A 27,788-nucleotide genomic window follows, 5' to 3' on the forward strand; every position below is an offset into this window, starting at 1 on the left:
ACAGCAAGATCCACAAAATTATACCAAAAACTCTCAAACCACAGCAAGAACCTCAAAACCATACCAAAAACTCCCAAACCACAGCAAGAACTACCAAACCATACCAAAAACTCTCAAACCACAGCAAGAACCACAAAATTATACCAAAAACTCTCAAACCACAGCAAGAAACTCAAAACCATACCAAAACTCCCAAACCATAGCAAGAACTACCAAACCATACCAAAAACTCTCAAACCACAGCAAGAACCACAAAATTATACCAAAAATTCTCAAACCACAGCAAGAACCTCAAAACCATACCAAAAACTCCCAAACCAAAGCAAGAACCACAAAACCATACCAAAACTCCCAAACCATAGCAAGAACTACCAAACCATACCAAAAACTCTCAAACCACAGCAAGAACCACAAAACTACACCAAATACTAACAACCATACTGAGATTACAGTAGCCTGCAGTCTGTATTTACAGCACCTTTTTGCTTTTGGACATGGAACTGTTATTACTGTTATTCTGACCCCTCAACCACTGACACATCTGTTAAACAATCCCTCAACAATCTAGCCAAAGCCAATAAGAAGCCAGTCGGAAAGCCAATAAAAAGCCAACAACATTCAACACTTCCTCAACACAACTGTCCAATAAACAGGGCCAGTAAACTAATATGAAGAGTCAGTTATAAGCCAACTGTATCCTTCATCTCCAATGCTACTCTTGCTGATGAAAGCAAGTTGGGGCCAGTTAGCATTACGCAAACGAATCACGCCATTTCATTGACTGTCAGCCACCTTAGCACTGAAGTGGAGTTTCACTTGGTTCTAAACATCTACCACTGATCGCTTCTCTCTTTAACGTCTCCAAGTCCCAACTGATTGTTTCAGATTATAGCCAGATCCTGGCCTAAGGAGTCAGGTGGTTACAAGGTGAGCAGTAATAAATCTCTCCTCATGGCCCTGGAAAATGGCGCCTCGGTAACTTTACCCAAGGATATTCCTATCACCCTCCAGGAAGGTTTCACATACCGAGGTGCTAAAATGAAGTCATGATTCATAGAGATGAGGAAGGCAAATATTTGTGATGCGGTCACGTATGGGAAGATGAGCATCTCTGCGCTTCTCAGATCATTAAAATGAACGTTTATTCCCTATAATAACATGTCCATTAAATTAATTTAAAGACTAGAGGTAATGGTGGTGGCTCAGCCTTCAGCTCATGGCTAGTGTCACTGTGCCCTTGTGCAAACCACTTAACCTTCACTGGAATGGTCTTCACTCTGGAGAAAAGCATTAATGATAAAAGTCCATCCTCACTGCTTTCTGGAGGTGAGCATCCTTGCATTCACCACCGTGTTTTACCGAGGCCTACGGATTCAGATGGTCTAGCAATCTTCTGGATCTTTTCAGACTCAAGCACAAGTCTGGATGAATAATAAATCTCTGTATACCTGGAGAAAAAAAAAAGGCTGAGGCAGTGTTCGTAAAACCGTTAAACCTTCAGGATATCCTCTTTCTGCCTAATAAATCTCACCCCTCTTCTATTAAACTCGATATCATCGTGAATCACTCACTTTTCGCTCGAGATTCCGTAAAAAATATCCCCAAGTCTCTGCATTCGCTTCATCAACCTCCATATGGCACAGTTCCTACACTACTGCTGTTGCAAAAATCCACAGGGCTATGCCAGAGGCACCACATCGATTTGGCAACCTTTAAGATGAAACTGGTTTGCGCTAATAAAAATACAGACATAAAAGTCAGTCAGCCATCAAATTAACACTGCAATCAATCATCACATTAACAACAGCCACCTGTTCAAACTTAGATACAGTGCCTGTCAAAAGTCTGGACACCTACATGTGAGTGGGAGGGTCTTTTTTTCACTATTTTCCGCAAATTAGTATAATGAGCAGATCAAAACTATGAAATAAATAATACGAATGAATGATCATCTATTTTAGGTTCTTCAAAGTAGCTGTTTTTAGTTTGTACAGAGTTTACTGCAGTAACAGCATCTGCTCTTCTGGGAAGGCTTTGCACTAGATGTTGGAACATTGCTGTGAGAATCTGATTGCATTCAGCCTCATTAGTGAGGTCAGATACTGACGTCTGATGGCCTGTTCTGGACCACTGCAGCTCATCCCAAAGATACCGTGTTGAGCTCCATCACTCCAGAGAGTTCCACTGCTCCTCAGCCCAATGCTGGGGGGCTTTTATACCCCTCCAACTGATGCTTGACATTGGGCATGGTGACTCGTGTGTGGCTGCTAAACGGCGTACTATTCCATTGGCAATGTTTTTCAAAGGCGATGCAGAAATGGAGATGCACCTGTAAGTGCTCATATCATGGAAAACAGATTTTTTTCTCACTTATTTTGAACTAAGAGATTTTAATCCAGTGTGTAAATGCTAAATGTTCTAAATGTACTGTTCACTCCTCAGTCCAGACATAAATGGAAGTAAGCTGCAAAATAGCCTGTTTTGAATTCACTGTTTTTGTGATGTCACTCAAACCAGCACATTTACTTACGTCTATCAATTACGTCAATTACTTACGTCTAGCAACCACCTGGGATACTACAGCAAAGGCCTAGCAACATCTTGGCAATCACCTGAGATTTCGTAGCCACAGCCTAGTATCACCTTAGCAACTAAATAGGATAACATAGCAAAGATCTTGCAACATCTCAGCAAACACTTGGGATAACACTGCAATGGCCCAGCAACATCTTAGCAACCACCTGGGATTTCATAGCAACAACCTAGTGACACGTGGGATAACATAGCAAAGCCCTAGCAACACCTTAGAGACTACTCGGTGCAACATTGCAAAGACCTAGCAACATCTTAGCAAGCATCTGGGATAACACATCAACAGCCTCGCAACACATTAGCAACCAACTGGAATAACATAGCAAATGCCTAGCAACATCTCAGCAACCACTTGGAATAACACTGCAATGGCCTAGCAACATCTCAGCAACCACCTGAAATATCATAGCAATAGCATAGCAATATGTTAGCAACCACCTGGGATACTACAGCAAAGGCCTAACAATGCCTTAGCAACCACCTGGAATTTCATAGCAACAACCTAATGACACCTATGCAACCAAATGGGATAACAGAGCAAAGCCCTAGCAACACCTTAGAACTACTTGGGTGCAACATAGCAAAGGCCTAGCAGCATCTTAGCAAGCATCTGGGATAGCGCATCAACTGTCTCGCAACACATTAGCAACCACCTGGGATTACATAGCAAAAGCCTAGCAACCTCTCAGCAACCACTTGGGATAAGATTGCAATGACCTAGCAATATCTCAGCAAGCACTTGAAATATCATAGCAACAGCATAGCAATACGTTAGCAATCACCTGGGATACTACAGCAAAGGCCTAGCAACACCTTCGCAACCACCTGGGATTTTATGGCCACAGCTTCGACAAGCAAACTTAACGTTTGACATCTAGTCATGACCAATTTTGGCACATAAAATCATGTAAAATTCATTAGAAAAGAGAATGTAAGATATTGACCATTTGAAGCATCTAAATAAAAAATCTGGAAACTTTTTGAACATTTACTTATATTTGTACTGAAACAAATGTCAAGCAATTAAAAATATCGTTTGGATCTATTTTTGAGATTAGAATAAACACACATTCAATCAGGTGGATCCAAGCTTCTGGCTAATTCCGTAAGTCATTATGTGCCTTGATAGGGTCCATAGCTGGTTTAAACACAGCCTCTACTGTTCTTGAGTTCTTTGGTCACACTACCTTCCAGTCGGTGCTGTCCTCCAGCCTGTAGCGGATCTGGTACTTGGCCTGGAAGAGGAAGTCCTTGAGGGCTGGTGGCGTTCCCCAGCGAACAGTCAGCTGGTCCTCCAGGTCACCCACTCGGCTCACGTGGACGTCTGCCGGAGGATCCGTCGTCACTGCAAGAGGGAGAGAGTGAGCATATAAGCTGATCACAGAGTAACCCTCCTATGTGGGAATGATACTGAAGTGACCTACAGATTTCTCTTTCTTGGAAGTTTGCAAGAATTTACTGGCCCTTAACCTCCGTCCAGGAGCACCACTGCCCGGCATGCTGTAGCGCTTTGCCTGCTCTACCTCAACCAGTTGCATTAAACTAAATATCTAAGTTGTAAACAAAGTCATTCAGAGTGGTTTGGTGTGAACCGCTCCGTTCTAGAGAAACTTGTTCACAGTGGTGCTGATAGGAACCAGGCATCTGAAGTGTTTACTACCTCTAAAATGTGATCATAATCAGATTTCTGCAGTTATCTGATTATTCAAATGATCATGTAAATGGAATACTCAGATTACTTTGATCAGAGAAAGGTCCAGAAATCTGATTAAGAAATCTGATCAAGAGAGCTCAGTTATTAGCTCAGTAATCAGATTTCTCAGTGCATGTGACTCTTACTCTGATTTCTTTCAGATTTCTCAGTCAGAGTATGTGCAGTACTGGAAATAAGCCAGCAGTGCTGCAGCGAGATGTCGCAAAAGACTTTTGGAGCGACGCTGAAATCAACTACATGCTTGATGAAATGAAGTTTCAATTTTCTTCATATTCTAGATGATGTTTGTTCATATTTTCAGGTAAAGTTGGCAATGTTTAAAAAAAAAAAAAGCCGCGGTTTGAAGTTTGCGTTTTACGTTTACGTCTCGTTTACTGGCTGGTTGCAAAGGAGAAATCTGATTAGTGTCTGACTCATGTAGACTCAGTTTCCCCATTATCTGATCCTTTAAGTGCATGTAAACGCGTTGATCAGATTACCGACAAAATCTGATTTTCAGAAGTTATCGGATTATTACACGCATGTAAACACACTCAGGTTTTCAGAATGATTTAAAATACACTTCAAAGCACTGTCAATGAGTTTGCTTCCATGTGAACTACTGAATTCTATGGAAATTTTGACAAACAGCTTCTTACTAATAGCAGATTGCAGCTGCAAGCTACTTTGTATCAAAGTACCTTCCTTAATATGAAGAGTGAGTTTTGCATTAATAATGATCTGTCAGTTTTCTTTTCCAAACCATTCTGAAAAGCACAGACTGAAACTCTTTTGGGACAACTTGGTACTTGGACTTCCAATGTAGGCCTCAATGTTGTTCCTTCAGCTTTGCATTTTTTGCATGAAGGGAAAAAAATGTCAGTTTTCTATTTCATTTCTGAGCTGTTGACACAGAATAAATATGTTTTAGCTGTGACCAATTACAAGGTTTATTATTATCGGCATAAATTATGTCACAATATGCTTTTAAATAACTCTAACCAACAGCGCAGTTCATTGCAAAAGAGGCCAGGAATAGTCCTGTTTACTGAAACTCTGAATAAATGTGAAAATGTGAATTTTGGATCACATTTTTTAAATGAGGCACTGCTGTTTTTTTGCCGGTTGCAACTTGTCAAACCTCCGAAAACTAAATATTGTGATGTATTTTGAAAAATGTCTTTGTAAAAAGTATTGCAATGTTCTGTTTTTGCCACACCGTCCGCTCCTGCTAGTTTCCCTTTAAAACATGTTTTGGAAAGTCACTTTGGAACGTTTGGTATCCCCAAACTTTTGATGGGCGGTGTATATAATAATCTTTATTTATATGTATCACTATATATCGCTATTAGGCTTCTGCGCATTATGCAATGTCCAAATGGCACATAAGCTGATGGCAAGACAGCATCAAAACATTGATGAGCTTTAGGTTGGGTAGCTAAGCGGAGGCGTTTTAGGTGTGGTGGGTGCGTCATCCATCTGGCATCATTAGCGCCATGCATGCTTTACTCCTCCAGCTGCTGCTCGCCTCCAGACCTGCCTCAGCCTCCAGGTGTGGCACACATACCGGCGAACGTGGGCCAGTTATTGCACGGCCAAGCCTAAGACACAGTCTACTGTTTTGTGCTAATACCTCCTGAATTAAAACGATATTTCTGAAAATGAGTGAACTCTGTTTTTATGAGAACATCTGATATTTGTAATTTCCAGGCTGGCTTGGCCAGCGCTCAAAGATAATACCATCCGGGGGGGGTTTTATGGACAGTCTTGGAGTCTTCCTTTCATGTTGCATCACTGTTTAAGAGTGGCCCGAGGCGCGCTGCAGCATTCAGATTAGCCAGAGTCTCGTAAACTTCCGTTCTCACGTGAAAAAGCTCCGAAAGGGGGCTGAGAGAGCGCATGTGCGAGGAGATGTTGGTGGGGGGGTAGCTGAAACCATCAATGGAAAAGAGGTGGGAGCGGGACGATTCGTCACGGACCCCACCCTGCTTTCAGACACCTGGGGGCGGCGTGCAGAATGGAATGGGGTCAGAGTTCACTCACCCACGTCTAGGATATCCAGGCTGATGACGTCCGAGGTGGCGCTTCCCAGCTGGTTGGAGGCCTCCACCCAGATCTCATAAGGCGTGAAGAGGGCGAGGTCACGGGGGATGTAGCACGTGTACGGCCCTGCGCTGTAGTCCTCACACTCCTTCTCCTGCCCATACCACCTGCAGGAACAGAGACCGGTTTTAACAGCGATGGAAGGCTGCGTTTCAGCAAAGACCTGCACAGTGTTGGACAGTACAGTGCAAACGTCACAGAACACCATAATAGTACACACTACCACTTTTTTCAGCATTTAGTGTCACCGTTTTTACTCTTTTCAGCAAATTTAATTTTTCAAAAAGGGACATTTTTCCACACCTCAAAAGTTCAGTCTTGGAAGTTGGCTGCATTTTCTACTTCTTATGATCCTAATAATCCCAGATACATTCAGTGATGTTGAGGTCTGGACTTTGGGGTGGTCGGTACTTCAGCAGCTTCTTTATGTAATTCACCAATGTTCTTCTTTTTTGTCTATTTCCTTTTCTCAGTAAAGGCTTCTTGAGCCCACATCCGAATGTTTTCATATCTGAAGCAGATCTGATTTTCTCCTCTTTCAAAGACGAAAGCTTTAAGCGCTGTTTATCTGATGGGGGCAGTTTTGGCGTCTACCGGGTCCCCCGGGTGGTTGTGAGGAGCCCTGTTTTCTGATCGTTTGTACTCCACTTTTGGAAACTTGGTTTTTCACTTACTGCCCTTTGACTTTCTCCATTATTATGCAAGTAGATATATCTAATATCCTTAAAAAACAACCTAAAAAGTGGCCATTTTGAATGCAAATAAGGTAAGGGCCTGCCGATAGGCCCAAGGCTTTATTACACTTCTATAACCTAAGAACAGCCTTATTCGTTTGCAATGAGGTCCCTGTAGTTACTGAATAATAATCCTTAGTATGTAATAAGCCTAGAATGTTAAGGTGTTAAATAAGAGTCTCTGGCTTTTGCACAGTACTGTACATTTTTATCAGTAGTAACATTTACTTTTGACATCCTTTTACTTGGTTGGGCTATTTTTACTTTTATTTGAAGGCCACTTCAACAACACACTAGTGAGTACACACACTAGGGGCAGTGAGCACACTTGGCCAGAGCAGTGGGCAGCCCTATCCACGGCACCTTGGTCAAGGACACCTCAGTCATGGACTGTCGGCGCTGGGGATTGAACCGGCAACCTTCCGTTCACAGGGCCAGTTCCCTAACCTCCAGCTCACGACTGCCCAAACATGTTAAACATGTTAACATTTTGAAAAAAGCGACTTAAAATCACTTACAGCTGAAACTTTTATGAAACAATCATTTTATGACCATAGAAGTTACAAATATAGTATAACCACTGACCATTTTGCTGACCCATGTAACTATGCAGAAAACAGATAACCTACAAAACCAGTGTGGCTTTGTAAAATGAACCAAAGTGGTGTCATCCATGCAAACATAAAAAGCCAGCTTGCGCAGCACCTTCAGTTCACAGTCAACCTACATTTTATATGCAAACAGCGGTGAAAGATCTGACCAGTTTCCTTCCCTATAGTAGGGAGGGATGCTGACGAGGTGGAACTGACCACAAGAACGATGCAATTTTGACAGTTTGACCCCTTAAATGACCAGGACCCAAAGTTTTATTAGACACTTCTATAACCTAATATATATCATATATATTACAGCTCAGCCAGTTTGCACTGAAGTCACTGTTCACTCTTAAAAAAGATTCAAGGGTTCTTCTGTAAAGAAAATGGTTCTATATATTCTATATAGAACCATGAACACTCTTTACATGATTTAAATGTTCTTTGCATCATAAAAGGGTTCTTTGAATTGACGGAAAATGTACATAAGTGTGCTATAGATGGCTCTATATAGAACCTTTTTGAAAAGGGCTCTATATAGCACCCAAAGGGTGCTTCTATTGTTCCAAGCTTGACACCTGATAGAACCATCTACAGCACACTCTCCATCAATCTGAAGAACCTTTCCATGATGCCAAGAACCATTTAATCATGCAAAGGGTTCTTTGAGTGATCATGGTTCTATATAGAGCCAAATTCTTTACTAAAGAACCCTTGAAGCACCAGCTTTTAAGAGTGTAGACACTGAGTAATAATCTTCTAAGCAGCTTATCCTTCTGGGTCACGGAAGGAGCTGGAGCCTATCCCAGCGGTCATTGGGTGGGAGGCAGGAAAAACCCTGGACAGGGGCAAAACACTTCAGTAACCAAACGCAAACGATCAGCCAAGGCATGGTTGGCATCTGAACTTTCGGTCCCACTTTATATTAAGTGTCGCCAATAACCGTGTAACTACATGTGAATAACATATGCAACAACAAAGTAACTACTAATGATTTAGTCACTGTTACGGCAGAACACCTTATGTAATTACACATGTGTATCAACTTCAGTTTTTGCCTCATGTAATTACACATCTTAATCTTAATAGCATCTTAATAGTTGTATCTTAATAGTTGTAACAGCCTATTCTTTATCATGTACTTACACAAGGGTAATAACAAATACAACATTATAACAATAACATTTGTAATCAGACTGGAACAGCAGCTTTTTTCAGAAGTTTTATTTTTTCCAGCAGTAAAAGGAAGTACATAATAACTTCCACTGTATCTGCCAGCTTTCCTAACATTTAGCTATTGTTTATGTTGTTAGTGCCGTGACACTGTAACCAGTTTCAGTGTTAAACTATTCTGTATGTATATCAGACAGAAGAGCAGACGTCCCCTTGTCTTATATGTAACTTTTATAACATTATTTATAACATTTATTGTTTATACCATTTTATAACATTAATTAAATGTGTCCCATTACCCCTAAACACCATCTATATTACCACTTATTACACAGTACTTACACAATAACTACATAGGAACTGTCCACATATTATAAAGTGTAACTTTAACACTGCACTAGACAGTTCCTGTGTAGAAGATACCCTTGTGCAATTACATGAGGCAAAACTGAAGCTGATACACATGTGTAATTACATAGGCTGTACTACTGTAATGCATTTTTAACATTGACTAAATCATCAGTAGTTACAGTGTTGTTACATATATGTTATTCATGTGTTACTACACAGTTATTAGACACTTAGTATTAATTGGGAATGAACTTTTATTTTTCAATAAGGTGTGAGGCAAAGGGAGCCAAGCTATGAGGCTAAGGGAGCTAAGCTATGAGGCTAGGGGAACTAAGCTATGAGAATAAGGGAGCTAAGCTGTGAGAGTAAGGGAGCTAAGCTATGAGACTAAGGGAGCTAAGCTATGAGGCTAGGGGAACTAAGCTATGAGAATAAGGGAGCTAAGCTATGAGACTAAGGGAGCTAAGCTATGAGAAAAAGGGTGCTAAGCTATGAGAATAAGGGAGCTAAGCTATGAGGCTAAGGGAGATAACTATGAGAATAAGGGAGCTAAGCTATGAGGCTAAGGGAGATAACTATGAGAATAAGGGAGCTAAGCTATAAGAATAATGGAGCTAAGCTATGAGAAAAAGGGAGCTAAGCTATGAGAATAAGGGAGCTAAGCTATGAGAAAAAGGGAGCTAAGCTATGAGAATAAGGGAGCTAAGCTATGAGAAAAAGGGAGCTAAGCTATGAGAATAAGGGAGCTAAGCTATGAGGCTAAGGGAGCTAAACTATGAGAATAAGGGAGCTAAGCTTTGAGACTAAGGAAGCCAAGCTTTTAGACTAAGGGAGCTAAGCTATGAGACTAAGGGAGCTAAGTTATGAGACTAAGGGAGCTAAGTTATGAGACTAAGGGAGCAACTAAGGGAGCTAAGCTATGAAAATAAGGGAGCTAAGCTATGAGGCTAAGGGAGCTAAGCTATGAGGCTAAGGGAGCCAAGCTATGAGGCTAAGGGAGCGACTAAGGGAGCTAAGCTATGAGACTAAGGGAGCTAAGTTATGAGACTAAGGGAGCGACTAAGGGAGCTAAGCTATGAGAATAAGGGAGCTAAGCTATGAGGCTAAGGGAGCTAAGCTATGAGGCTAAGGGAGCTAAGCTATGAGGCTAAGGGAGCTAAGCTATGAGGCTAAGGGAGCTAAGTAACTGAAGCTTATAGACACTAATTAGCATCATTCAAGCTGCAGGCCTAAACCTGTCAATTCACTGATGAGTTGAATAAGGTGTGTTTGAGAAGGAGCCTCATCTAATTGTGCAGGAATCTGGCCCTCCAGGACAAGAGTTTCCCACCCCTACATCACTAACCAATGACCAACCAAAGACTTGCCAACTACCTTCCGGAAAGAGCTGTCAGTACAATTCCGCAGCATGTAAAACACATTTGATGTGCAGCAACTTGAGCAAATCAGTTCTGGTGCCTGAATATGTACACAAACAATGAAGCAGGAATCTGGGGCATCGCAATATTAACAAGTGCCTCTTGGCATTGCCTTTTTCTGTTAAGTAACCTCTTCTCAATGGGATTAGCAAAGAGCCGGTTTGAGCGCTCCTTAAACATTCCCAAACTGCCCTTGGGATAAAAGAACGCTGTGTGTAAAAGTGTGAACGTGGATAATAATAAATGCAAAGTAGCAGATTCCAGATAGCACGGCATATTAACTGGCTCCTACCAATCCATTACTATTAGCAACAACAGGGGTGGGATCTGCAGCACATACCTGAGCTTGTATTTCAGAGTGTATTTGGTCTTGATGAAAGTTTCCCCCTGGCCCCCAGGAGCCCATCTGCAGGTGAGGTCTTTTGTGTTCCTGGACCAGCAGGTAAGGTTGACTGGCTTCTCAGGCGGCACTAGGCAAAGAAAAGTACACCGGATTACAATGGCGTCCTATTGGAGGAACACAAAAGCTGGGTCTTTCTTCCTAAACACCAGTGTTGGCCATTGCTAAGGCCTCAACACTTGACCTAAGCTGCATTTGAAGCTAGATCTGCCAGGAGTTTAGATCTCTGAGTTGACAACTGTCAGACTGAGCTTTGTTTCTTCAGGAAACTTTTCAATGAATTTTGAAATCTCAACATTCATGTATATATTCATATAATGCATAAACTGCCAAATTGGATGTATATATATATATATATATATATATATATATATATATATATATATATATATCTGTGTGTGTATGTGTATGTGTGTGTTTACTGTTAAATTTTACTGTTAAAATTCCTTAAAGGAAATTTTCCAAAATTGACATATTGCAATCATTAACCGCTTTAAATCCCAGACTTATTACATACTCAGGCTTATTATTAAAATGAGACAATATTATAACGCAAACTGGTTGAGCTATTCTTAGGTGATAGAAGTGTGTTATAAAACTTTGGCCTTTTAAAGGGTTGAGCCATTCAGAGAAATTCCTGAGAATTGAAATTGTTCACAGCGGTGGTGATAGGAACCAGACATCTGAGGCACTCAATGCTTCTAAAAGCTCCCTGAACAGAGAGTTAATACATTGAAAAGTTATGAATACTGATACAAAACACATTGTTTAGGTAGCTTTAAGATCCGTTTTTTGGCCCAATACGTATTTTTTTAAGGCAGAGGGGCACACGCAGGGCGGTGTAAGGCAAAACAGTCCCCAAAGAAAACATATTTTTCAGATTTGGAACTTTTCCCATCAGTATTACATATAATCCTCAGAAGACTTGTGTAGGTTCACTGGTCATTTTCATTAGCAAATAAAATGGTTATATTTGCATTGAAGTCATCGTGACCTCTGGTTCCTATCACCCCACTGGTAAAGAGCTGGCAACTATCAGTGGAGCATTTCACGTCGAGGCGCTCTGAATGACTTTATTTACAGCCGAATTTTGCAGAACTTTTGACCAAATTAAGGTTAAGGCCTAGTTTAAACATTTAGATGGATGCAAGTTGAATCGTAAGTTAAGTCTACAAAGCATCCACAGTCGGGTGTCCACACAACGTGTTCACCTCCTAGGACCATGCTAGAAGAAAAAGAAAAAGCCCAGGGAAATGAGGCGAAAACGCAGATCCTCATAGACGGTCTGAAAATAATGGCTTGACTTAAATATTTTCAACAACGGATGAGTGTTTTCAGCTGTCATCCTCGATTAACTTCAGGACGGGCGCCAAGATTCCATTCAACTGAGAACAAAAGGCAGGCAGTGGAAGTGTCAGAGCCTGATTAAGGCCAACAAACCCCGCAGATGAGACCGCCGAGACACATAGAGCTCTACTTAACGGAACACGGCACTTCAACATACATGGCCTCGCCGCTCTCGGTCCTGCTCTCATTCTTCCTTTCTCACCCACACACACTCTCCCTTCCCCGTTTCCCCCCTCAGACTGTCCTGCACTCACATGCTGGTGTATGTGTGTGTGTCTGCCCTAGTAATTTTCCATATCACCACTGCACCGTCTATGCGGCCAGTGCGCTCAGTCGGATTGGCCTGCTAGCTCTAATGGACCTGCTGAAACGACAGTAGGAGAACTTAAACAACACACAGAGAATCAACCACAGAGTCTCTGCAAAGCCTTCATTAGTTCAAGTTCCATTTCTTTGTTAATTCATTGATTGTTCCTTTTCACGTGATATTTCTGAAGGGATAAACTGCGTAAGGACGGAGAAAGGCCTGGTTCTGTTTCACACCTCGCCCCCACCACTTAGCCCTTGGCCCTCTGTTTTGCACGTTCAGGTCTCGGGGTAAGGTGTCCCGATTGTTGTTGAGATGGAGGGGTAGGGTGAAGTGTTAGGCCGAGGTTTGTCAGAGACTCACTCCAAACAGTGTTATGAGAAAAAAAAAACTGGCAAGACGGCTGAACAAGAGACCACAGAAACCCACAAATTTTGGAATTTTATCAAAAAAACAAGCCCCTTTTCTTCATTGATGCCTCCATAGCTACTTAGCTAGCTAGACGGGCAGTGTCGCCTACAGAGCACCGCTAGTAGCTGTTAATGAAGTAATGCTCTTTTTATTTGAGGACCCCATTTTGTAGAGGACGATTTCAAGCACTACCCCTGGTAACTCAGTTCCAAGAGGGGTTGGGGTAAAAATATAAAATGGGACTGGGGCAAAGTGAAAAGATACTACTTGAAAACTGCTTGAAAACTGCAGTCCAAGAAAAGATTAAACGTGGGTCTCCTGACAACCACCCGCAAGATCTGTAGACACCAAAACAGTCATCATCGGATAAACAGCACCTCATCTTTCTAAAAATATCAAGCTGCTTCAGATCTGAAAACCCCACACTTTTCTCTCCATACTTCTCCTACGGGAGAAGACCACAGGTGTAGCTGTCAAGATGAACCTCATGGAGGAAAGGAAATGGACAAAAAAAAAAAGAACATCTGCAAATCAAACAAAGAAGCTGCTATTGTTCTTAGAACAACACACTGACCACCCCAGAGTCCAGACTTTAGTAGCACTGAATGTGGGGATTACTTGGATTGTCAGTAGTAGAAAGTGCAACCAACTTCTAAGACGGAACTTTGGTTGTGTGGGAAAAACATCCCTGCAGATTTCTTTCAAAATGCAAGAAAAGAAGAGAGGCTGCAATAAAAGTAAAGGGTGAACATATGAAAAACTATAATACATGATCTCCTATTTAGTTGTGATCTCCTAATACGTTGTGTTTAATGGCTGCTTTGACTAGAATTGAAATAATTAAAGGCCGATTACGTGGCCATCTATCAGCAACAGCTCTGAAGCTCATGACCTCAAAGAACCGACCTCAACCCTCCAGGGCAGCTGACCACCTGTCATAGTTCCCTTACAGTTTGATCGATCCTTAAGCCAGCCCAATCAAATTCTCAGTGTCTGCCTGACTCTAGATCAAGCTGATCAGCCCTGAAATGTGTGGTGTCGTCAAAGTTTGCCTTCTTAGTTTTTCACTGGAGCTAATGTACCTTTCAAGTAGTGGAAGTTTATATGAGCACATGACTGAATGACCGCCACTCTCCGGCTGATAAGTAATCTCACAACTTTCTCATGGAATTTCTGACACTGTACGCCACACCGTTATCTACAAAACCAGATAAAAGTGTGTTGCCCATTTTTTTTGGCCTTATAGATCAAGGACAAAACTTATGAAGTAGTTATGAAATAGTCAGTAAGGTATTCAACACGTGACACAGTCGTTGCATTTTAGTTTCACTACAACCCAGAGTATTTCTGGTTTCACAAGCTCCCGCTACTCCGTCAGATTGTGATTCCGTGCTTTATTCGATGTTTGGACAGCTGTTTTACGGTGTTACGGGTCTGACCACCATCTCAGCTCACGATAAAGCTTGCAGTGTTATCCCTTCATACTTTTTGTGCTATCTAGAGTGCTGAAGTCCAGGGGAAACCAAAGATGTGATGCTCACCAAAAAAAGCATTCCAGAACTAATGAACCTTTACACAAGCAGCCATCAGGGAAATCTCCAGCATATAACAAATCTCCAATATATAACAAACAGCACATGCTTGTTTCAAAAAAATGCATGTATCTTATAAACCATGATAAAAGTTAAGGTAATTATCACGACATTGAACTACTACATTGGCACATTGCTACTTTTGGGGTGAGGGGCTTTTCAAAGAACCATAACAGCTTCCCAAAACCTCTGAAGAGAAAGTTCTAGGGGTGTAACAATGTGCTGTGATGATGGAATAATGTGGCAATATATGATGGAATATGGACATTCAATTAATTCTGATATTCAAGGCTACTGCATTGTTTTAAAAGCCCACATCCCTTGAGGTCCACTTATACAATGTGTGGTTTTATATACCAAATATATAATTCAATTTTACGTGACTACTTCCTAATGTTTCTGTCTGTTTATAGACATATAAGATAAACGAGCTCTGTTCTGATTGGCTGTCCTGCATTGTGTGTGGAAAAAAACTTCAACATTAATGGAAGGTGCTAAATTGCTGTAGGATCAATGGGTGGATATATGTAAATTGGTTCTTGCGATGCCACAGAAACAATGAGTGTGTTTACATGCACTCAGTAATCTGATCATAACTGTATTTCTGCAGTTATCTGATTATTCAAATGGTCACACTCTGATCTTGAAATCCGATAAAGAGGCTGAATTTTAGCTCAGTAACCAGATTTCTCAGTGCATGGGACTCTTACTCTGATTTCTTTCAGGTTTCTCAGACAGACGGCGGTACCAGAAATAAGCAAGCAGTGTTGCCACATGATGGCAACAGGGCATATTTTGAGCGACGCTGGAACCAAACACGAAATAAAGGGTTTAAATATTCGTCATCTTTTTATATGAAGTATGTTAAGGTTTTCAGTTAAAGTGTTGCAATTTTTTTTAAAAAAGGAAGTTTGAGTTGTCACGTCTTCTTCTGTGAGTTTATTGGCTGCTTGCAAAGCAGAAATCTGATTACTATCTGACTCATGTAGACCCAGAATTCCCCTTATCTGATTACTCAAGTGTATGTACACGTTTTCTGATCTGATTTTTTGTGGTTATCGGATTATTAAGTGCATGTAAACGCACTTTTTGGAGTTTAGTGTCCTAATATTGACTGTATATAGTGGTATGTTTTGAAACTTTAACAATGTCTGCATGTTACTTTTCCCACCGTGTGGCACTTATCGTATGCAGGTTCACCAACAACCAGCTCCAATCAACAATTGACACCAACATACTCATTGGTCAGCTGTGCAACAACATAGATACAGTCATCATTTTCCTTCATTTCAATTTTGCTCAAAATATCATGAGAATACCAACCCAGTTTCGAGAATCGGATTGTGAGCTGAGCGTATCGTTTCACCCCTAGATGCTAACCAACTTGTTTGGTTTTAAGCACACCTGCTTTATTACCCAAATAATCTAACAAAAGAAACAGCCACACATTCCCTTCACACACATACAGACTTACTGCCCACATAGAGGCAGGAGCCGGCCAGCATGTGGCCACTGCCGCCATGGCACACCAGGTTGTCGCCGGAGCGCTGGCGCGAACCACTCAGGTTTTTCAGAGTGACGCTGAGGACGGTGGGGCTCAGGATGCTGTAGGTGCTGCTGGGGAGACGCTTGCCATTCAGAGTCCAGTAAAGAGAGCCGGCGTGCAGGCCATGGTCCGGGCTGACTGAGCATGTGGCAGTCAGGCTGGAACCAATCAGCAGGGCTGGATCCTGAGGATACACGCTCGCCATTGCTGGGGGTGGGGAGGGTGCAGAGACAGCATGTTAGAGATCTAAGCTGTGTTTGAATGACTAAGCTTTAGCTATAATCAGTGGAGAAATCGATACAGGCAGCAGAAATGACATAACTCTAAATACAGCAGTGGGCGGCAATTAGCGGGAGGCAATCGGCGGGGTCCAAGCACCATGCGCTGGTATGAGAACTGGAGGATGAGGCAATGTGGGTGCAGAAAGGTGTTCAAAAATTCTCAGCAAAACAATAAATGTATCATTCAACACCTTCCTACGTAAAAATGCCATGAATTAAGTCTGTATTTGTGAATGATTGGCAATACATACTGGTTTTAATAACAATTTTACAGCTAGATACCTTGACATAACTGAGACAAAAAGCTTTAACTACAGGCAGTGGAGAAATAGCTATGGGTTGTGGGAATGGACATAACACAGCAGTAAAAACACCAGTAGGTGGCAATAAGTGGGGTCCATGCACCACTATGAGGCCTTATGAGCCAGTGTGGCACATTTGGCAAATGGATTCTAAAAAAATTCTCAGCAAAGTAATAAACAAGACCAACTTAAAGTGGTAGGAATTAGGCCTAGATTTGTGAATCCCTGGGAATACATGCCGGGTTAAATATCAATTTTACAGTGTTATATGGCACAGGTTGATACCTTAACATAACTGAGAGATAAAGCTTTAACTATAGGCAGTGGAGAAATAGCTATTCACTGCAAGAATGAACAGAACACAGCAATAAATACAGCAATGGGCAGCAATAAGCGGGGTCCATGCACCATGCACTATTATGAGGCCAGTGTGGCATATTTGGCAATTTACGGATTATAAGAAATTCTCAGCAAAGTATCGTGCCTGACTTAAATTGGTATGAATTAAGCTTGTATTGGTGAATGCTTGGTAATACATACTGCTTAAATGACAATTTTACACTGTTTTACAGCTTTTCATCATACTATAATATTAATAAGACACAAAATTTAGCTAAGACCTGTAAGTCAAAAATAAAAATCTATGTTGTCTGGGGGTTCCTGTGGAATGCTTTGAGAACCTCTGCCTTAAGGTAACTGAAACATAGTTAGGAGTTAGTACTGAGACTAAATAAGCAGAGATACAAGACTCCTTGGGAAGAAAGTGACTGAGGTCTAAAGAAAACCACACCATATCTGGCATGTGGACCAGAAATGAAAAGAAGCAGGAGCAAATGTCATTTCTTAACTACTTCTTGATCTAAATTTCTAGCAAGAATGACAAAATAACTCCAGTACAACTGATAAAAGAGCTGGTCGAAAACTGGACACAAATGTATTGTTCATGATGATGTGCCTGGTCGTGATGTTTATACTTGCTAATTGCAGTAACAGGGCATATTACATCACATCATCTAGTAATGGTTTTACAGGGCTCAACGACGTAGTTCATCAATTTGAAGAATATGCTCCACGTTCCAAAGCTGTAATTATTTAAGTTTTCTTAAAAGCAGAATCCAGTGAAGTTTACTTCACCAGCAGACGTTGCATTAAGGGGTCGAGCTTTTGGCCTCGGAGATACTGTTGAATCATGGTTACGTGTGGAACAGTTTCATCAAAGGAAAAGACGGAGTATAAAAATCAGAGTCGGCACGGAGAGCCCTTTTTACTTTAAACACTTTAACGACAGCTGCAATTACCCGTATTTATTTTATGTGTCCGAATAGGAAATGGGCTGTAAAATATCGCTTGTTTTGAAAAGGTCCCGTGAGGTAAGGCCCGCAGGCCTGTGATCACTGGAGAAACATTCTAAACCAAGGCAAACACACGGCAGCTCCCACTAAGCCCTGGCTTAAGCCACTGCCATCAATGAGGGGGTGAAAAATGGGGACCTGCCTCCGACATTCCTGCTCACCGTGTCATTTGGCAGCGCCGCGTTAAAAGGACACTTGTGCCTAAGGTCTTTCTCCCCCTGCTCCGCTGTGTAACTGTGTTTATGTTAAACGGAGGCCCAGAGAAAGCCGTTCTGGTGCTCTGGCATTCACACGTGAGATGGAAAACATGAAAAGAAGCGTCTACACTCCTACCATCCTGTGGCAACGATGGACCGATGCCACGTTCTTAAGGGCTGTTAATCCCTCACCTGGTGAAGGAGGGTGTGAAAATGGCAAACCCTAATTGAGTATAATTAGTCCCAGTCTTCACTTTTCCTTTTTTCCTAGCACACCTGTGAGTGCCACAAAAGGCCCCCTAATTACATACGGCTCACAAGTGCCGTCAATCAGATTTTTTATAAATTCTCTCATTTCTGTATAACCTGTAATTTTACACCAAGGATACATAATCATGTTTGCTTAAAAAATGAAATATTACATAATATTATATATCAATAAAATATATTGATGACATATACGTATGTATGTACACTGGAAAAGAAGAACGTTTAGAGGTATCTGCATGTTATTCATTTTACTGCCTTCGTAACCAAAGTCTGCTATATTTCTCTGTAATACCAGTACAGGTAGACTTTTTCCTAATTTCTGCATTTTATAAAGGTTTTTGAGCAACCACCATGGCACATATCACTGTTGTCGGGATAAAACCTCATATCTCCACAACGGTAACTTTACAGGAGAAGGAAAAAACCTACTGTACTTTTAATGTAAGATTTTATTTCAGAGTAATTTTGGGCTTTTTCTTTTGGTTCAATTATCATGAAATTTACAAGCAATGGAAAGGACAACAGGTATTTAAATTATGTCAAAACCTGAAAACACAACAAAAATAGATATACAAAGTTTTGTCCCGACAACAGCGATATGCACATGGACAACATTAGATATCTGCCCACAGTTATCAGTATGTCATATGTATCAGTGCATCCCTATTTCTAAACACACATGAACAAAACTGGCTTTCTATATCTACATCTATAAAATATCTACATAAAATTTTGTTAAGGATTAGTTGAAGCCACACATGGAGACTAGGACAACAACAGGACAGTTTCCCCAATAACTCACCCTGTCCAGGGAGCTCAGAAACACTAATCTATGTCAAAGTTTTGTTACAGTTCATAAAACCACACAGCGCATGTGGTAGATGAGTTACAGCCTTGAAATTCCCATACCTTGGCCAGTTTTTCCACCAGTACAATGCCCTTTTTTTTTAATTATTTCAATTGTTTCAAACTGTTAACACACATCCCACACATGTAGAGCATATAATCACTTTGATGACTTGAGCCCATTCCCAAAATTGGGAAGTTCGTTGTGGTAGATTAGTTACAGCCTTGAAACTCCCATATTCCCATTTTTTTCCACCAGCACAATACACGTTAGTTCTTTAAAAATCATTTCAAATGTTTAAAACTTGAGCCAATTCCTGATATCGGGAAGTTTATTATGGTAGACCAGTTATGGCCTTGAAATTCCCATATTCCCATACTTTGGCTGGTTTTTTGTCACACCAGTACAGTGTCCACTATGCGTTTAAATGATTTCAGTTGTTAAAACTGCTAACACATATCCCACACAGTACTCACATTTCCGACTTGACCCGATTCCCAAAATTGGGAAATTCATTGTGGTCGATGACTTTTGGCCTTGAAATTCCCATATTCCCATACCATGGACAGTTTTCTACAATTCCCAAAACTGGGAATTTAAATATCGACGTGATTTAAATACTAGTGTTGTAGGCGAGTTCTGGCCTTGAATTTCCAAAATTCCCATACCCTGGCCAATTCTTCTACCAACCCAATACCTGTTAGTTCTTTAAAAATGGTTTTAACTGTTTAAAACTCTTAAGACATAAACCACATAGCACTAACTCTGTGGACCTGAGCCAGTTCCCAAAAACTGGGAAGCTCATTGATGTTAAGGAGGGTCTTCTGCGGGTCAGGGGTCTATTAGTCCAGCTATTGGACGGGCTGAGCTCAATTTTAAGCCCAATTCAACTTCACATTTATCAAAAACTGACTCTCAGCAGGCTAAGCTGAGTGCAAAGCGACCAAAGCAAAGAGTGAAGAGCACATGAAGAGCACACACACACACACACACACACACACCGTACTCACGAGTGAAGGACAGCACTCCGGGAGCACACAGCGTGAAAAACAGCAACCTAAACGTGCTCAAGTTTGAGGCACATGGGCTGAAAACGCTCCTTCTCCTCACTCGCACAAATCCCATTGTGTTTCGTGTTGTTGTTGGGGGGGGGAGTCGCCTGCCGTGCCTGTGAAGCTCCGCTCTCGGTTCGTCAACGACTGATGCGAGTCTTTCGGACCCGAGTCGTCCTCACGGAGCCTTCAGTGACAGAAGGGAAGTTTCAGGGAATATCCACCGTGTTTGGAGGCGATGTGGCGGCTTGCTCGTGTCCTTCGTCCCCGCTCTGGCATCGTTTTTAGCGCGCCGAGGCTTTTCAGCACAGCTTAAACGCATCCAAGTTTATACTTTCTCAAGCTCCTCCCCGCCATGTCTTCTTCCCACTCAGCACCTCCTGCTCTCTCCACGGCCTCAGCAGAGGTGGGTAGGAACTACTTCACTGGAGTCACCCGGTTTCATAATATTTCAGAGAGGTCTGGAATGATTTGCGCTTTTCATAACACTTTCACTCCCATTCAAGTGTATTTGTGAGAAAAAGAACCGACTCTCTCCTCAGATTCGTTCTCGCCCTTCACATTTAGCTCGTTTTGGGGTTGAATCTCAGTCTGTGTTGTTTCTGAGGTTGAAGCCTTAGAACAGTAAAAAAAGAAAGAAAAGAAAGACAGAAAGAAAGATAGAAAGAAAAGAAAGACAGACAGAAAGAAAGATAGAAAGAAAAGAAAGACAGACAGAAAGGAAGAAAGAAAGACAGACAGAAAGAAAGATAGAAAGAAAAGAAAGACAGACAGAAAGAAAGATAGAAAGAAAAGAAAGACAGACAGAAAGGAAGAAAGAAAGACAGACAGAAAGAAAAGAAAGACAGAAAGAAATAGAAAGCAAGAAAGACAGACAGAAAAAAAGAAAAAGACAGAAAGAAAGAAAAGAAAGAAACACAGAAAGAAAGAAAGAAAGACAAGGAGTTCCTGAGAATAAAATCTGATTTATTATTTTTTTTACAATGTACAATGTTTCTACAGTCATTGTCCAAGTCCAGAGAGGCCATTATATATATATGTTTCTGGATTATTAACACAATTAAATCATGATCTCAAGATAACAACTTTTGATACTTTGAGGTACCAAGATAATTAACTCATGATCTCAAGATAAAGTTATCAGAAGTTACTATCTTGAGATCAGTGTCACTGCAGTGCTGAGAATGATCTACCACCCAAAAAGTACCTGGTCTGTGGTGGTCCTGTGGGGGTCCTGACCACTGAATAATAGGGTAACAAAGTATTTTGGAGCTGATAAAATGGACACTGAATGTAGAAACAATGAGGTGGTCACGATGTTAAGGCTGGTGAGTATGGATACTCCACCTATAACATTATTAGCCCCTTAAATGTCCAGGGACTGCTGGGGCCCAGTAACCTAAGAGTAGCTCAGCCAGTTTGCATTGAAATCCCTGTAGTTATTGAGTAATAAGCCTGGGACTTTAAGGAGTTAACCTGTTAGCTGGTTTAGATAAAGTGCCATAAATGTAAATGTACTCTTACTGGGGTCAGTGCTTCATTGAAATAACACTACTTTTAGAGGAGCACGCTTCTAAGATACAACCTCCTATTCCTCTGAATTCCTCAGCCCACTCTTGAACTGAAAGAGTTTCCAGGAAAAATCTGCACATGAGCTTGTTACCTTTTTTTAAACGCAGCACCTTCTTTAGATGACAGAGAACGGCGATGAGATGTTATGCTCTGTGACGCATCTTATCCAGATTTCGGCCTGGTCATTTAAGAATGGCAGGAATGGGCAGGGACTCTCATTTTTTCTTTACACTGTGTTTAAGAAAATGAATAGCTTTTTAATGCACTCAGAGTGGAATGTGCAGACATTACAGGCTTCAGACTGCAAGTAAGCAGAGCATTTTTAATGAAAAATGAAGCATGGTGTGGGAAAAACTGACAAAAGTCTGGTCAAAAAAAGGTGAATGAAGCCTAAAACACAGCCTGCTTGTTCTGAAAAATGACTAACTGTAAAACTAAGAAAAAAAGCATAATGAAAATCAGCTTGATCAGTGGAAATGGACCTCCCGGCCTTGGTGGCTGTCATGACCGCAGTTTGACTAATTGCAGCCACGGGTATTCTGAGGTGGAGAATTTGGCAAGTGACTCATTTGCCCAGCGAGACTGTATGTGCTGAAACAATAACCATGACGGCCGGTTCGTCCGTGGGTCAGCGAGCTACAATGCTGGCCATTATCTACTGTAGACAAGCCTCTTGTTCGGCTGGCTTTTACCGCTCGTCCCATGCTGGCCATGTCTGGTAAAGTGTGAGTGGACTTCCTTTCCAGTTATTAGACCCAGCATGCCCAAATAAGAAGGTTGCTATTCGAGGTCTTATGAATGGGGGCCAAGCACAATATGTCTCACAGAGTTATAGCTCTTCAGGGAAAAGCTGTGTCATTCATCTACAAATGAATGACACAGCTGAAATCTGGAAGACTGTGTATTTACAGCCCAGAAATTTGGTAGAAGTTAGCGGAATTTCTGTGGAAACCACTTTTGTTAGGAATCAAAAGTTCCTAAAAGGTACTTTTGCATCCTGTAATTACCATTGTCCCATTTTATATCTCTTTCAGGTCATGTGTGGCTCGACTGGTTGACTCCAAGTCTTCTTGTTCATGCGTACCAGTCTGTTGCAATTATCACATTAAACTGCACTGAACAACAGACAAAACACTTTCTCAAAATACCAAAAGTAATTACAAGGCACTTAACAGTAATTACATGGCTGTTGAGTTACAACTGAAACTGAAAATTATGGTAGGGGAAAGAAAAGCCACCATATGTGAAAGGATTATGCGGATGCCATCCAGCAATTCATCAAATTCAACGTCTTCCTTAATTCTGCCTCTTGTATCAACAGACTACCCACTAACTGTTTCTTGTAGAGGGTAAAAGTAGGTTTTTCTCAGTGGTGGACGAAGTACACAAACCATGTACTTGAGTTAAAGTAGGTAAAATATTACTCCAGTAAAAGTAGAAGTTCCTCCCTTTAGACCTCCACTTGAGTAAAAGTACTAAAGTATTTGCCTTCAAATGTACTTAAGTATAAAGTAAAAGTACTAAAAGAGTAATTCTGGCTCTGATCTGGTCCTGTTATCATTTTTATAACCAGACTGGCTTCATGAACTCATTTCAGGTGAAAGTCCTCCAGCGTCTCTCTTGGTAAACCAGTCTTTTAATAGAACGTCATTAATTAGTGACGCTGACGTCTATTAAAATGATCAGAAGCACAAAACACTGAAGGTAAACAGTTTCCATCAGGGAGAACCGAGTGGCTCTGAAATCACTTTTACACACAAGCAAAGTTTCAGATTTATTTACAACTTAGTTCCAAGTTTAAGTTGAATAAAAACTGGCTTTAAACTCAGGATCACAGATGAGCCCCTTTACTATGTTGATCTGTAGGCGTCTGTTCATAAACATAAACCAGCCCAAACTAATTTACTATAAAATGAAATGGTGTTTGTAGAAATTCAGAAAAAAGCCGCATCAGTCTCGACTGCATATGTGGACATATTTCTATATTGAGCTCTATTTACACAAAGTTAGGTTAGTTCATCATTTATGTTGAACAGACTCTCCCAAAGTTTTACGCTGCTGCGCTGACGTTGAACCGTGTGCTGCACTGGGTCGGTATGACCAACAGGTCAAAACCAGCTCAAAACAAAGTGACCGCTGAGCCCTGATTGGTGCTCTGGCTTTGCGCCTCTTGCTTTGCGACATGTTATGTTTTTATACACACAGAAATCAAAAGGAACGACAGATTTCTCAAAATGTAGCGGAGGAAAAAGTCAGATATTAGACTTTGAAATGTAGTGGAGTGAAAGTAAAAAGTGGGCCAATAATGGAAAAACTGCAGGCGATTAAATGAAAATGCAGAAATGTTGGCAATTTTAGCTGCAATCAAACTCAGTTTTTGTTCTAAAAATGCAAACACATGATGTCACTTCTTGCAAAAAGTTTATTTTATTTTTATTATTTATGTCACAACTTGTGTTCCTGATGTCCCCATGATGTACTGATTTTGCTGCTTATTTCATTAACTTTTTTATTGTATTTTTCCAACAGGAAAGATCCAGTTTCTCTGCCATACCTAGCTGTTTGAGCACATCAGAAGCTCCACTAGCAGCTCAAACCGGGCTACAAACAGCCGAGTTGTAGCCTGTGTGGAAGCACTCAAGTTTCATCTTCTGAATGAAGTGATGAAGCTCTTCACGCTACTTTCACTTTCCTAAAATGGATGGCAGCCAGGTGTCACCACTTTCTTTTTCTGTGAGGAGTAAAAGGAGATCTTGTTTGCGCTTGAAGACATTCCGAGTTACGATGATCTGAGCTGTGAGCGAAAGAGTTCATTAAGTTTCAGCTCCTGTATGAGGTGGAGACACTCTCCCTTCTCCTTTCGCTTAGCAGAATGGTTCAGGCACAAAAACCATGTTGTGTGCTGTGTTTATAGTCTTGATGTGGAAAGCCTGTATCGGTATATTTCCCGTTTTGGTGTCGATTATTCACGTTAGCATTTAGAACGCTCTCCTTAGAACCCCAGCTAAACCTCTACGCCATGCTGTTTGTGTTTGCTGTAAGAGGCATGTGAGGGAAAACTGTCACGATTCTCAAATTTATGTCTAAATGTATCATTTTTCCTGAGAAAAAAAATTCCAACAAGGTTTTTATAAATTTTCTGGTAGGGATGCCATGAAAATTTTCTACCATAGATTTCTGGTTAAAAATCCCACTTTTGCTTTTTGTCCAAAAGAGTTGTGATAGCTTCTTGCTGGCCAACGTTTTACTAGAATTTTCCGTTTCTGGTTAAAAGATGTGGTACTTACATTCTACTGTGCACAGGCATCAGAATCCATACTGAAAATGCTGGCTTTGTGGAACAAATATATCACAACAATTCAAGAAATTTTCATACTGTAATATTTGTTTTTTCAGACATCGAATAAGTTGGAACTGAGAAAAAAAAAAAAGAATTTTTATTCAATATTTGGCACTAAATCCACTTAAACATGCAACTGGTCAGTGTTATAAGTTACAAGTACTCACAATGTACACGATATGTTCAGAAAAGCATTCTGCATTGTGTTGTGACATCATTTCTCACATACTGTAGCCAACATATAGTAAGAATTTTAGGGTTTATTTTATGGAAACTGTAATTTATTGTCTGCATTTTATGCATCTGAGTTTTATTCAGTTCTGAAAAGTGTTCTGATTGTGTAGCACAGTAAAAATTCCTGCCAGAACATTTGACTTGTACCATACACAAAATTTTAATTACAGTAGTTTTTTTAACTTTCAAACAAATTTGAGGGGTGTTCACTAGGGGTCACAATGTCTAACATTGCCGTCCAAAATGACCAGAGTTCCTACACGTGACTTCTGGAGAAAATCTAATTTCTTTGGGGACCATTTAAAATACATTTTAGGCCAAAAACCTTGACCTCAAAACTATTATAAAACAAGTTCTCAGGCATCAGGCTGCACATTTGCTTTTGCAAACCTCATGTACCTGTCTAAAGGAGCTTTTAGAGTCATTCAGTTCTTTGGACGTCTGGTTCCTATCACGACCACCATGTACAATTCAGTCCTTTCTCAATGCATCTTAACAGTTTAACTATGCAGAAAGTGTGAAAAATCTGTGTAAATTATGCTTTGAGGAGCATTTTTAGTCCTGTTTAATTAGATAAGATTGACTAAATATCATGTATTGTGAAAATGAAGTATCATGATGTTATATTTTTGCCATATCGTCCACCACTAAGCTGTGCCCTATATTAAAACTTTAACAGAGCAGTATATTGCATTTACAATTCTGCTTGAATGTAATTGCAGGGCAACAGCGGCCTTGTATAAACACAGTAGTACCACTATGTGAGTCAACACTCTTACTTTCTGCCGTTTGTCCTTGAATGATTTCTATAATAAAATCAATAATTGCAGCGCCGACTCTGAAGTGCTGAGTTTACGAACACAAAGTGCAGTTTCATTTTTATAAGGTCATGTACCCTGTTTGCTTGCCGGCTTTCTGTTGCCTGAAATGTGCTGCTGTGAGCGATTTCCTGGCTTTATTAAAGATCTTTATGAGAAAGGAATGAGTCTTAAACCTGTGGATTTAGGGTCAAGTATGATTTAGTAGAATGGGAGGCTGTTAGATTGGGGTGTATGTGTGGATCGAGCCTGTTGTGTTTAACTAAAACGTCTCGGTCTTGACGGCAGGTAAGCAAAATACACAGAATCTCCAGTTATATTGTGGTTTGAGATTCCAGATGCTTATTCTTTCTGCCAGGTTCCAGACAAAACATCTGATTGTGGGTCCTCGCCGCCAGGAATAAAGTGACCTGCACTGACGCCCACAGTGCTCTACCAAAGAACCAGTGATCTTCTCAAACTTTCATTCAAGAAAACTGGGCCTAATTCCATGTTTTTTCATGCTTGCCCTGATACCAAACCAAAGCACTGGGTTGCTGAGTGATTCCTAGGAAACTCTAGAACGTTCTGCCTATTCACATTGTTCTAGCATGTCCTTCTCTGGACACATTGTTCTTGAATGCTCCTCTTATTCCAACTGTTCTAGAATGTTCTCCCCATTCACACTCTTTTAGAATGTCTTTCATTATTCGCACTGTTGTACAAAGGTTCAAGGGTTCTTTAGTAAAGACAATGGTTCTCTGTAGAACCCTTACACCTTCCGCATGGGTCTTTATATGGTTCTTCATATAATCCTTTTAAAAATGGTTCTATATAGCACCAAACAGACTTCTTCTTCTACATCCTAACAATAGAAGAACCCTTTAAGTCCTTTTCAGAACCACATACAACACATTCTCCATTAATTAGACGAACCATTTCATGATGCAAAGGACCCTTTGAGTATGCATGGTTCCACTGTCTTTACCCAAAAGTGTAGAATGCTCTTCTGATTCCAGCTGTTCTAGAGTGGTCATTCATTTCCAACTGTTCTAGACCCCCCCCCCCCAATTCACACTTTTATTGAATGATGGTTCTTCATGGGTCCTTTAGTTAAGACAGTTTTATATAGAACCATGAACACGCAAAGAGCCATCTGCATGGTTCTTGATATGGTGCCATTTTTTTGTAATTGGTTCTACATAGCACCAAAAAGGGTTCTTATATTGTTACAAACTTGACATCATAACAATAAACAAACCCTTTGTAGCACTATATATAACC

At 40.8% G+C, this 27,788-nt stretch overlaps 1 protein-coding gene across 1 annotated transcript in view; it reads right to left on the reverse strand.

The window, feature by feature from the left end:
- crlf1a (cytokine receptor-like factor 1a) overlaps positions 1-20,893 on the reverse strand; it is a 36,412-nt gene extending 15,519 nt beyond the window's left edge. Inside the window, exons 1-5 of the mRNA XM_017700267.2 lie at positions 20,520-20,893; positions 16,189-16,467; positions 10,998-11,127; positions 6,329-6,495; positions 3,780-3,937 (exon numbers count right to left, since the gene is read on the reverse strand). Coding sequence (XP_017555756.1) covers positions 3,780-3,937; positions 6,329-6,495; positions 10,998-11,127; positions 16,189-16,467; positions 20,520-20,634 — 849 coding nt within the window. The 5' untranslated portion in view covers positions 20,635-20,893. The remainder of the gene's footprint in view (positions 1-3,779; positions 3,938-6,328; positions 6,496-10,997; positions 11,128-16,188; positions 16,468-20,519) is intronic.
- Between the last annotated feature and the right edge of the window lie 6,895 nt (positions 20,894-27,788).

Source organism: Pygocentrus nattereri, chromosome 2 (assembly GCF_015220715.1).
Source record: "Pygocentrus nattereri isolate fPygNat1 chromosome 2, fPygNat1.pri, whole genome shotgun sequence".
Lineage (NCBI taxonomy): Eukaryota > Metazoa > Chordata > Actinopteri > Characiformes > Serrasalmidae > Pygocentrus > Pygocentrus nattereri.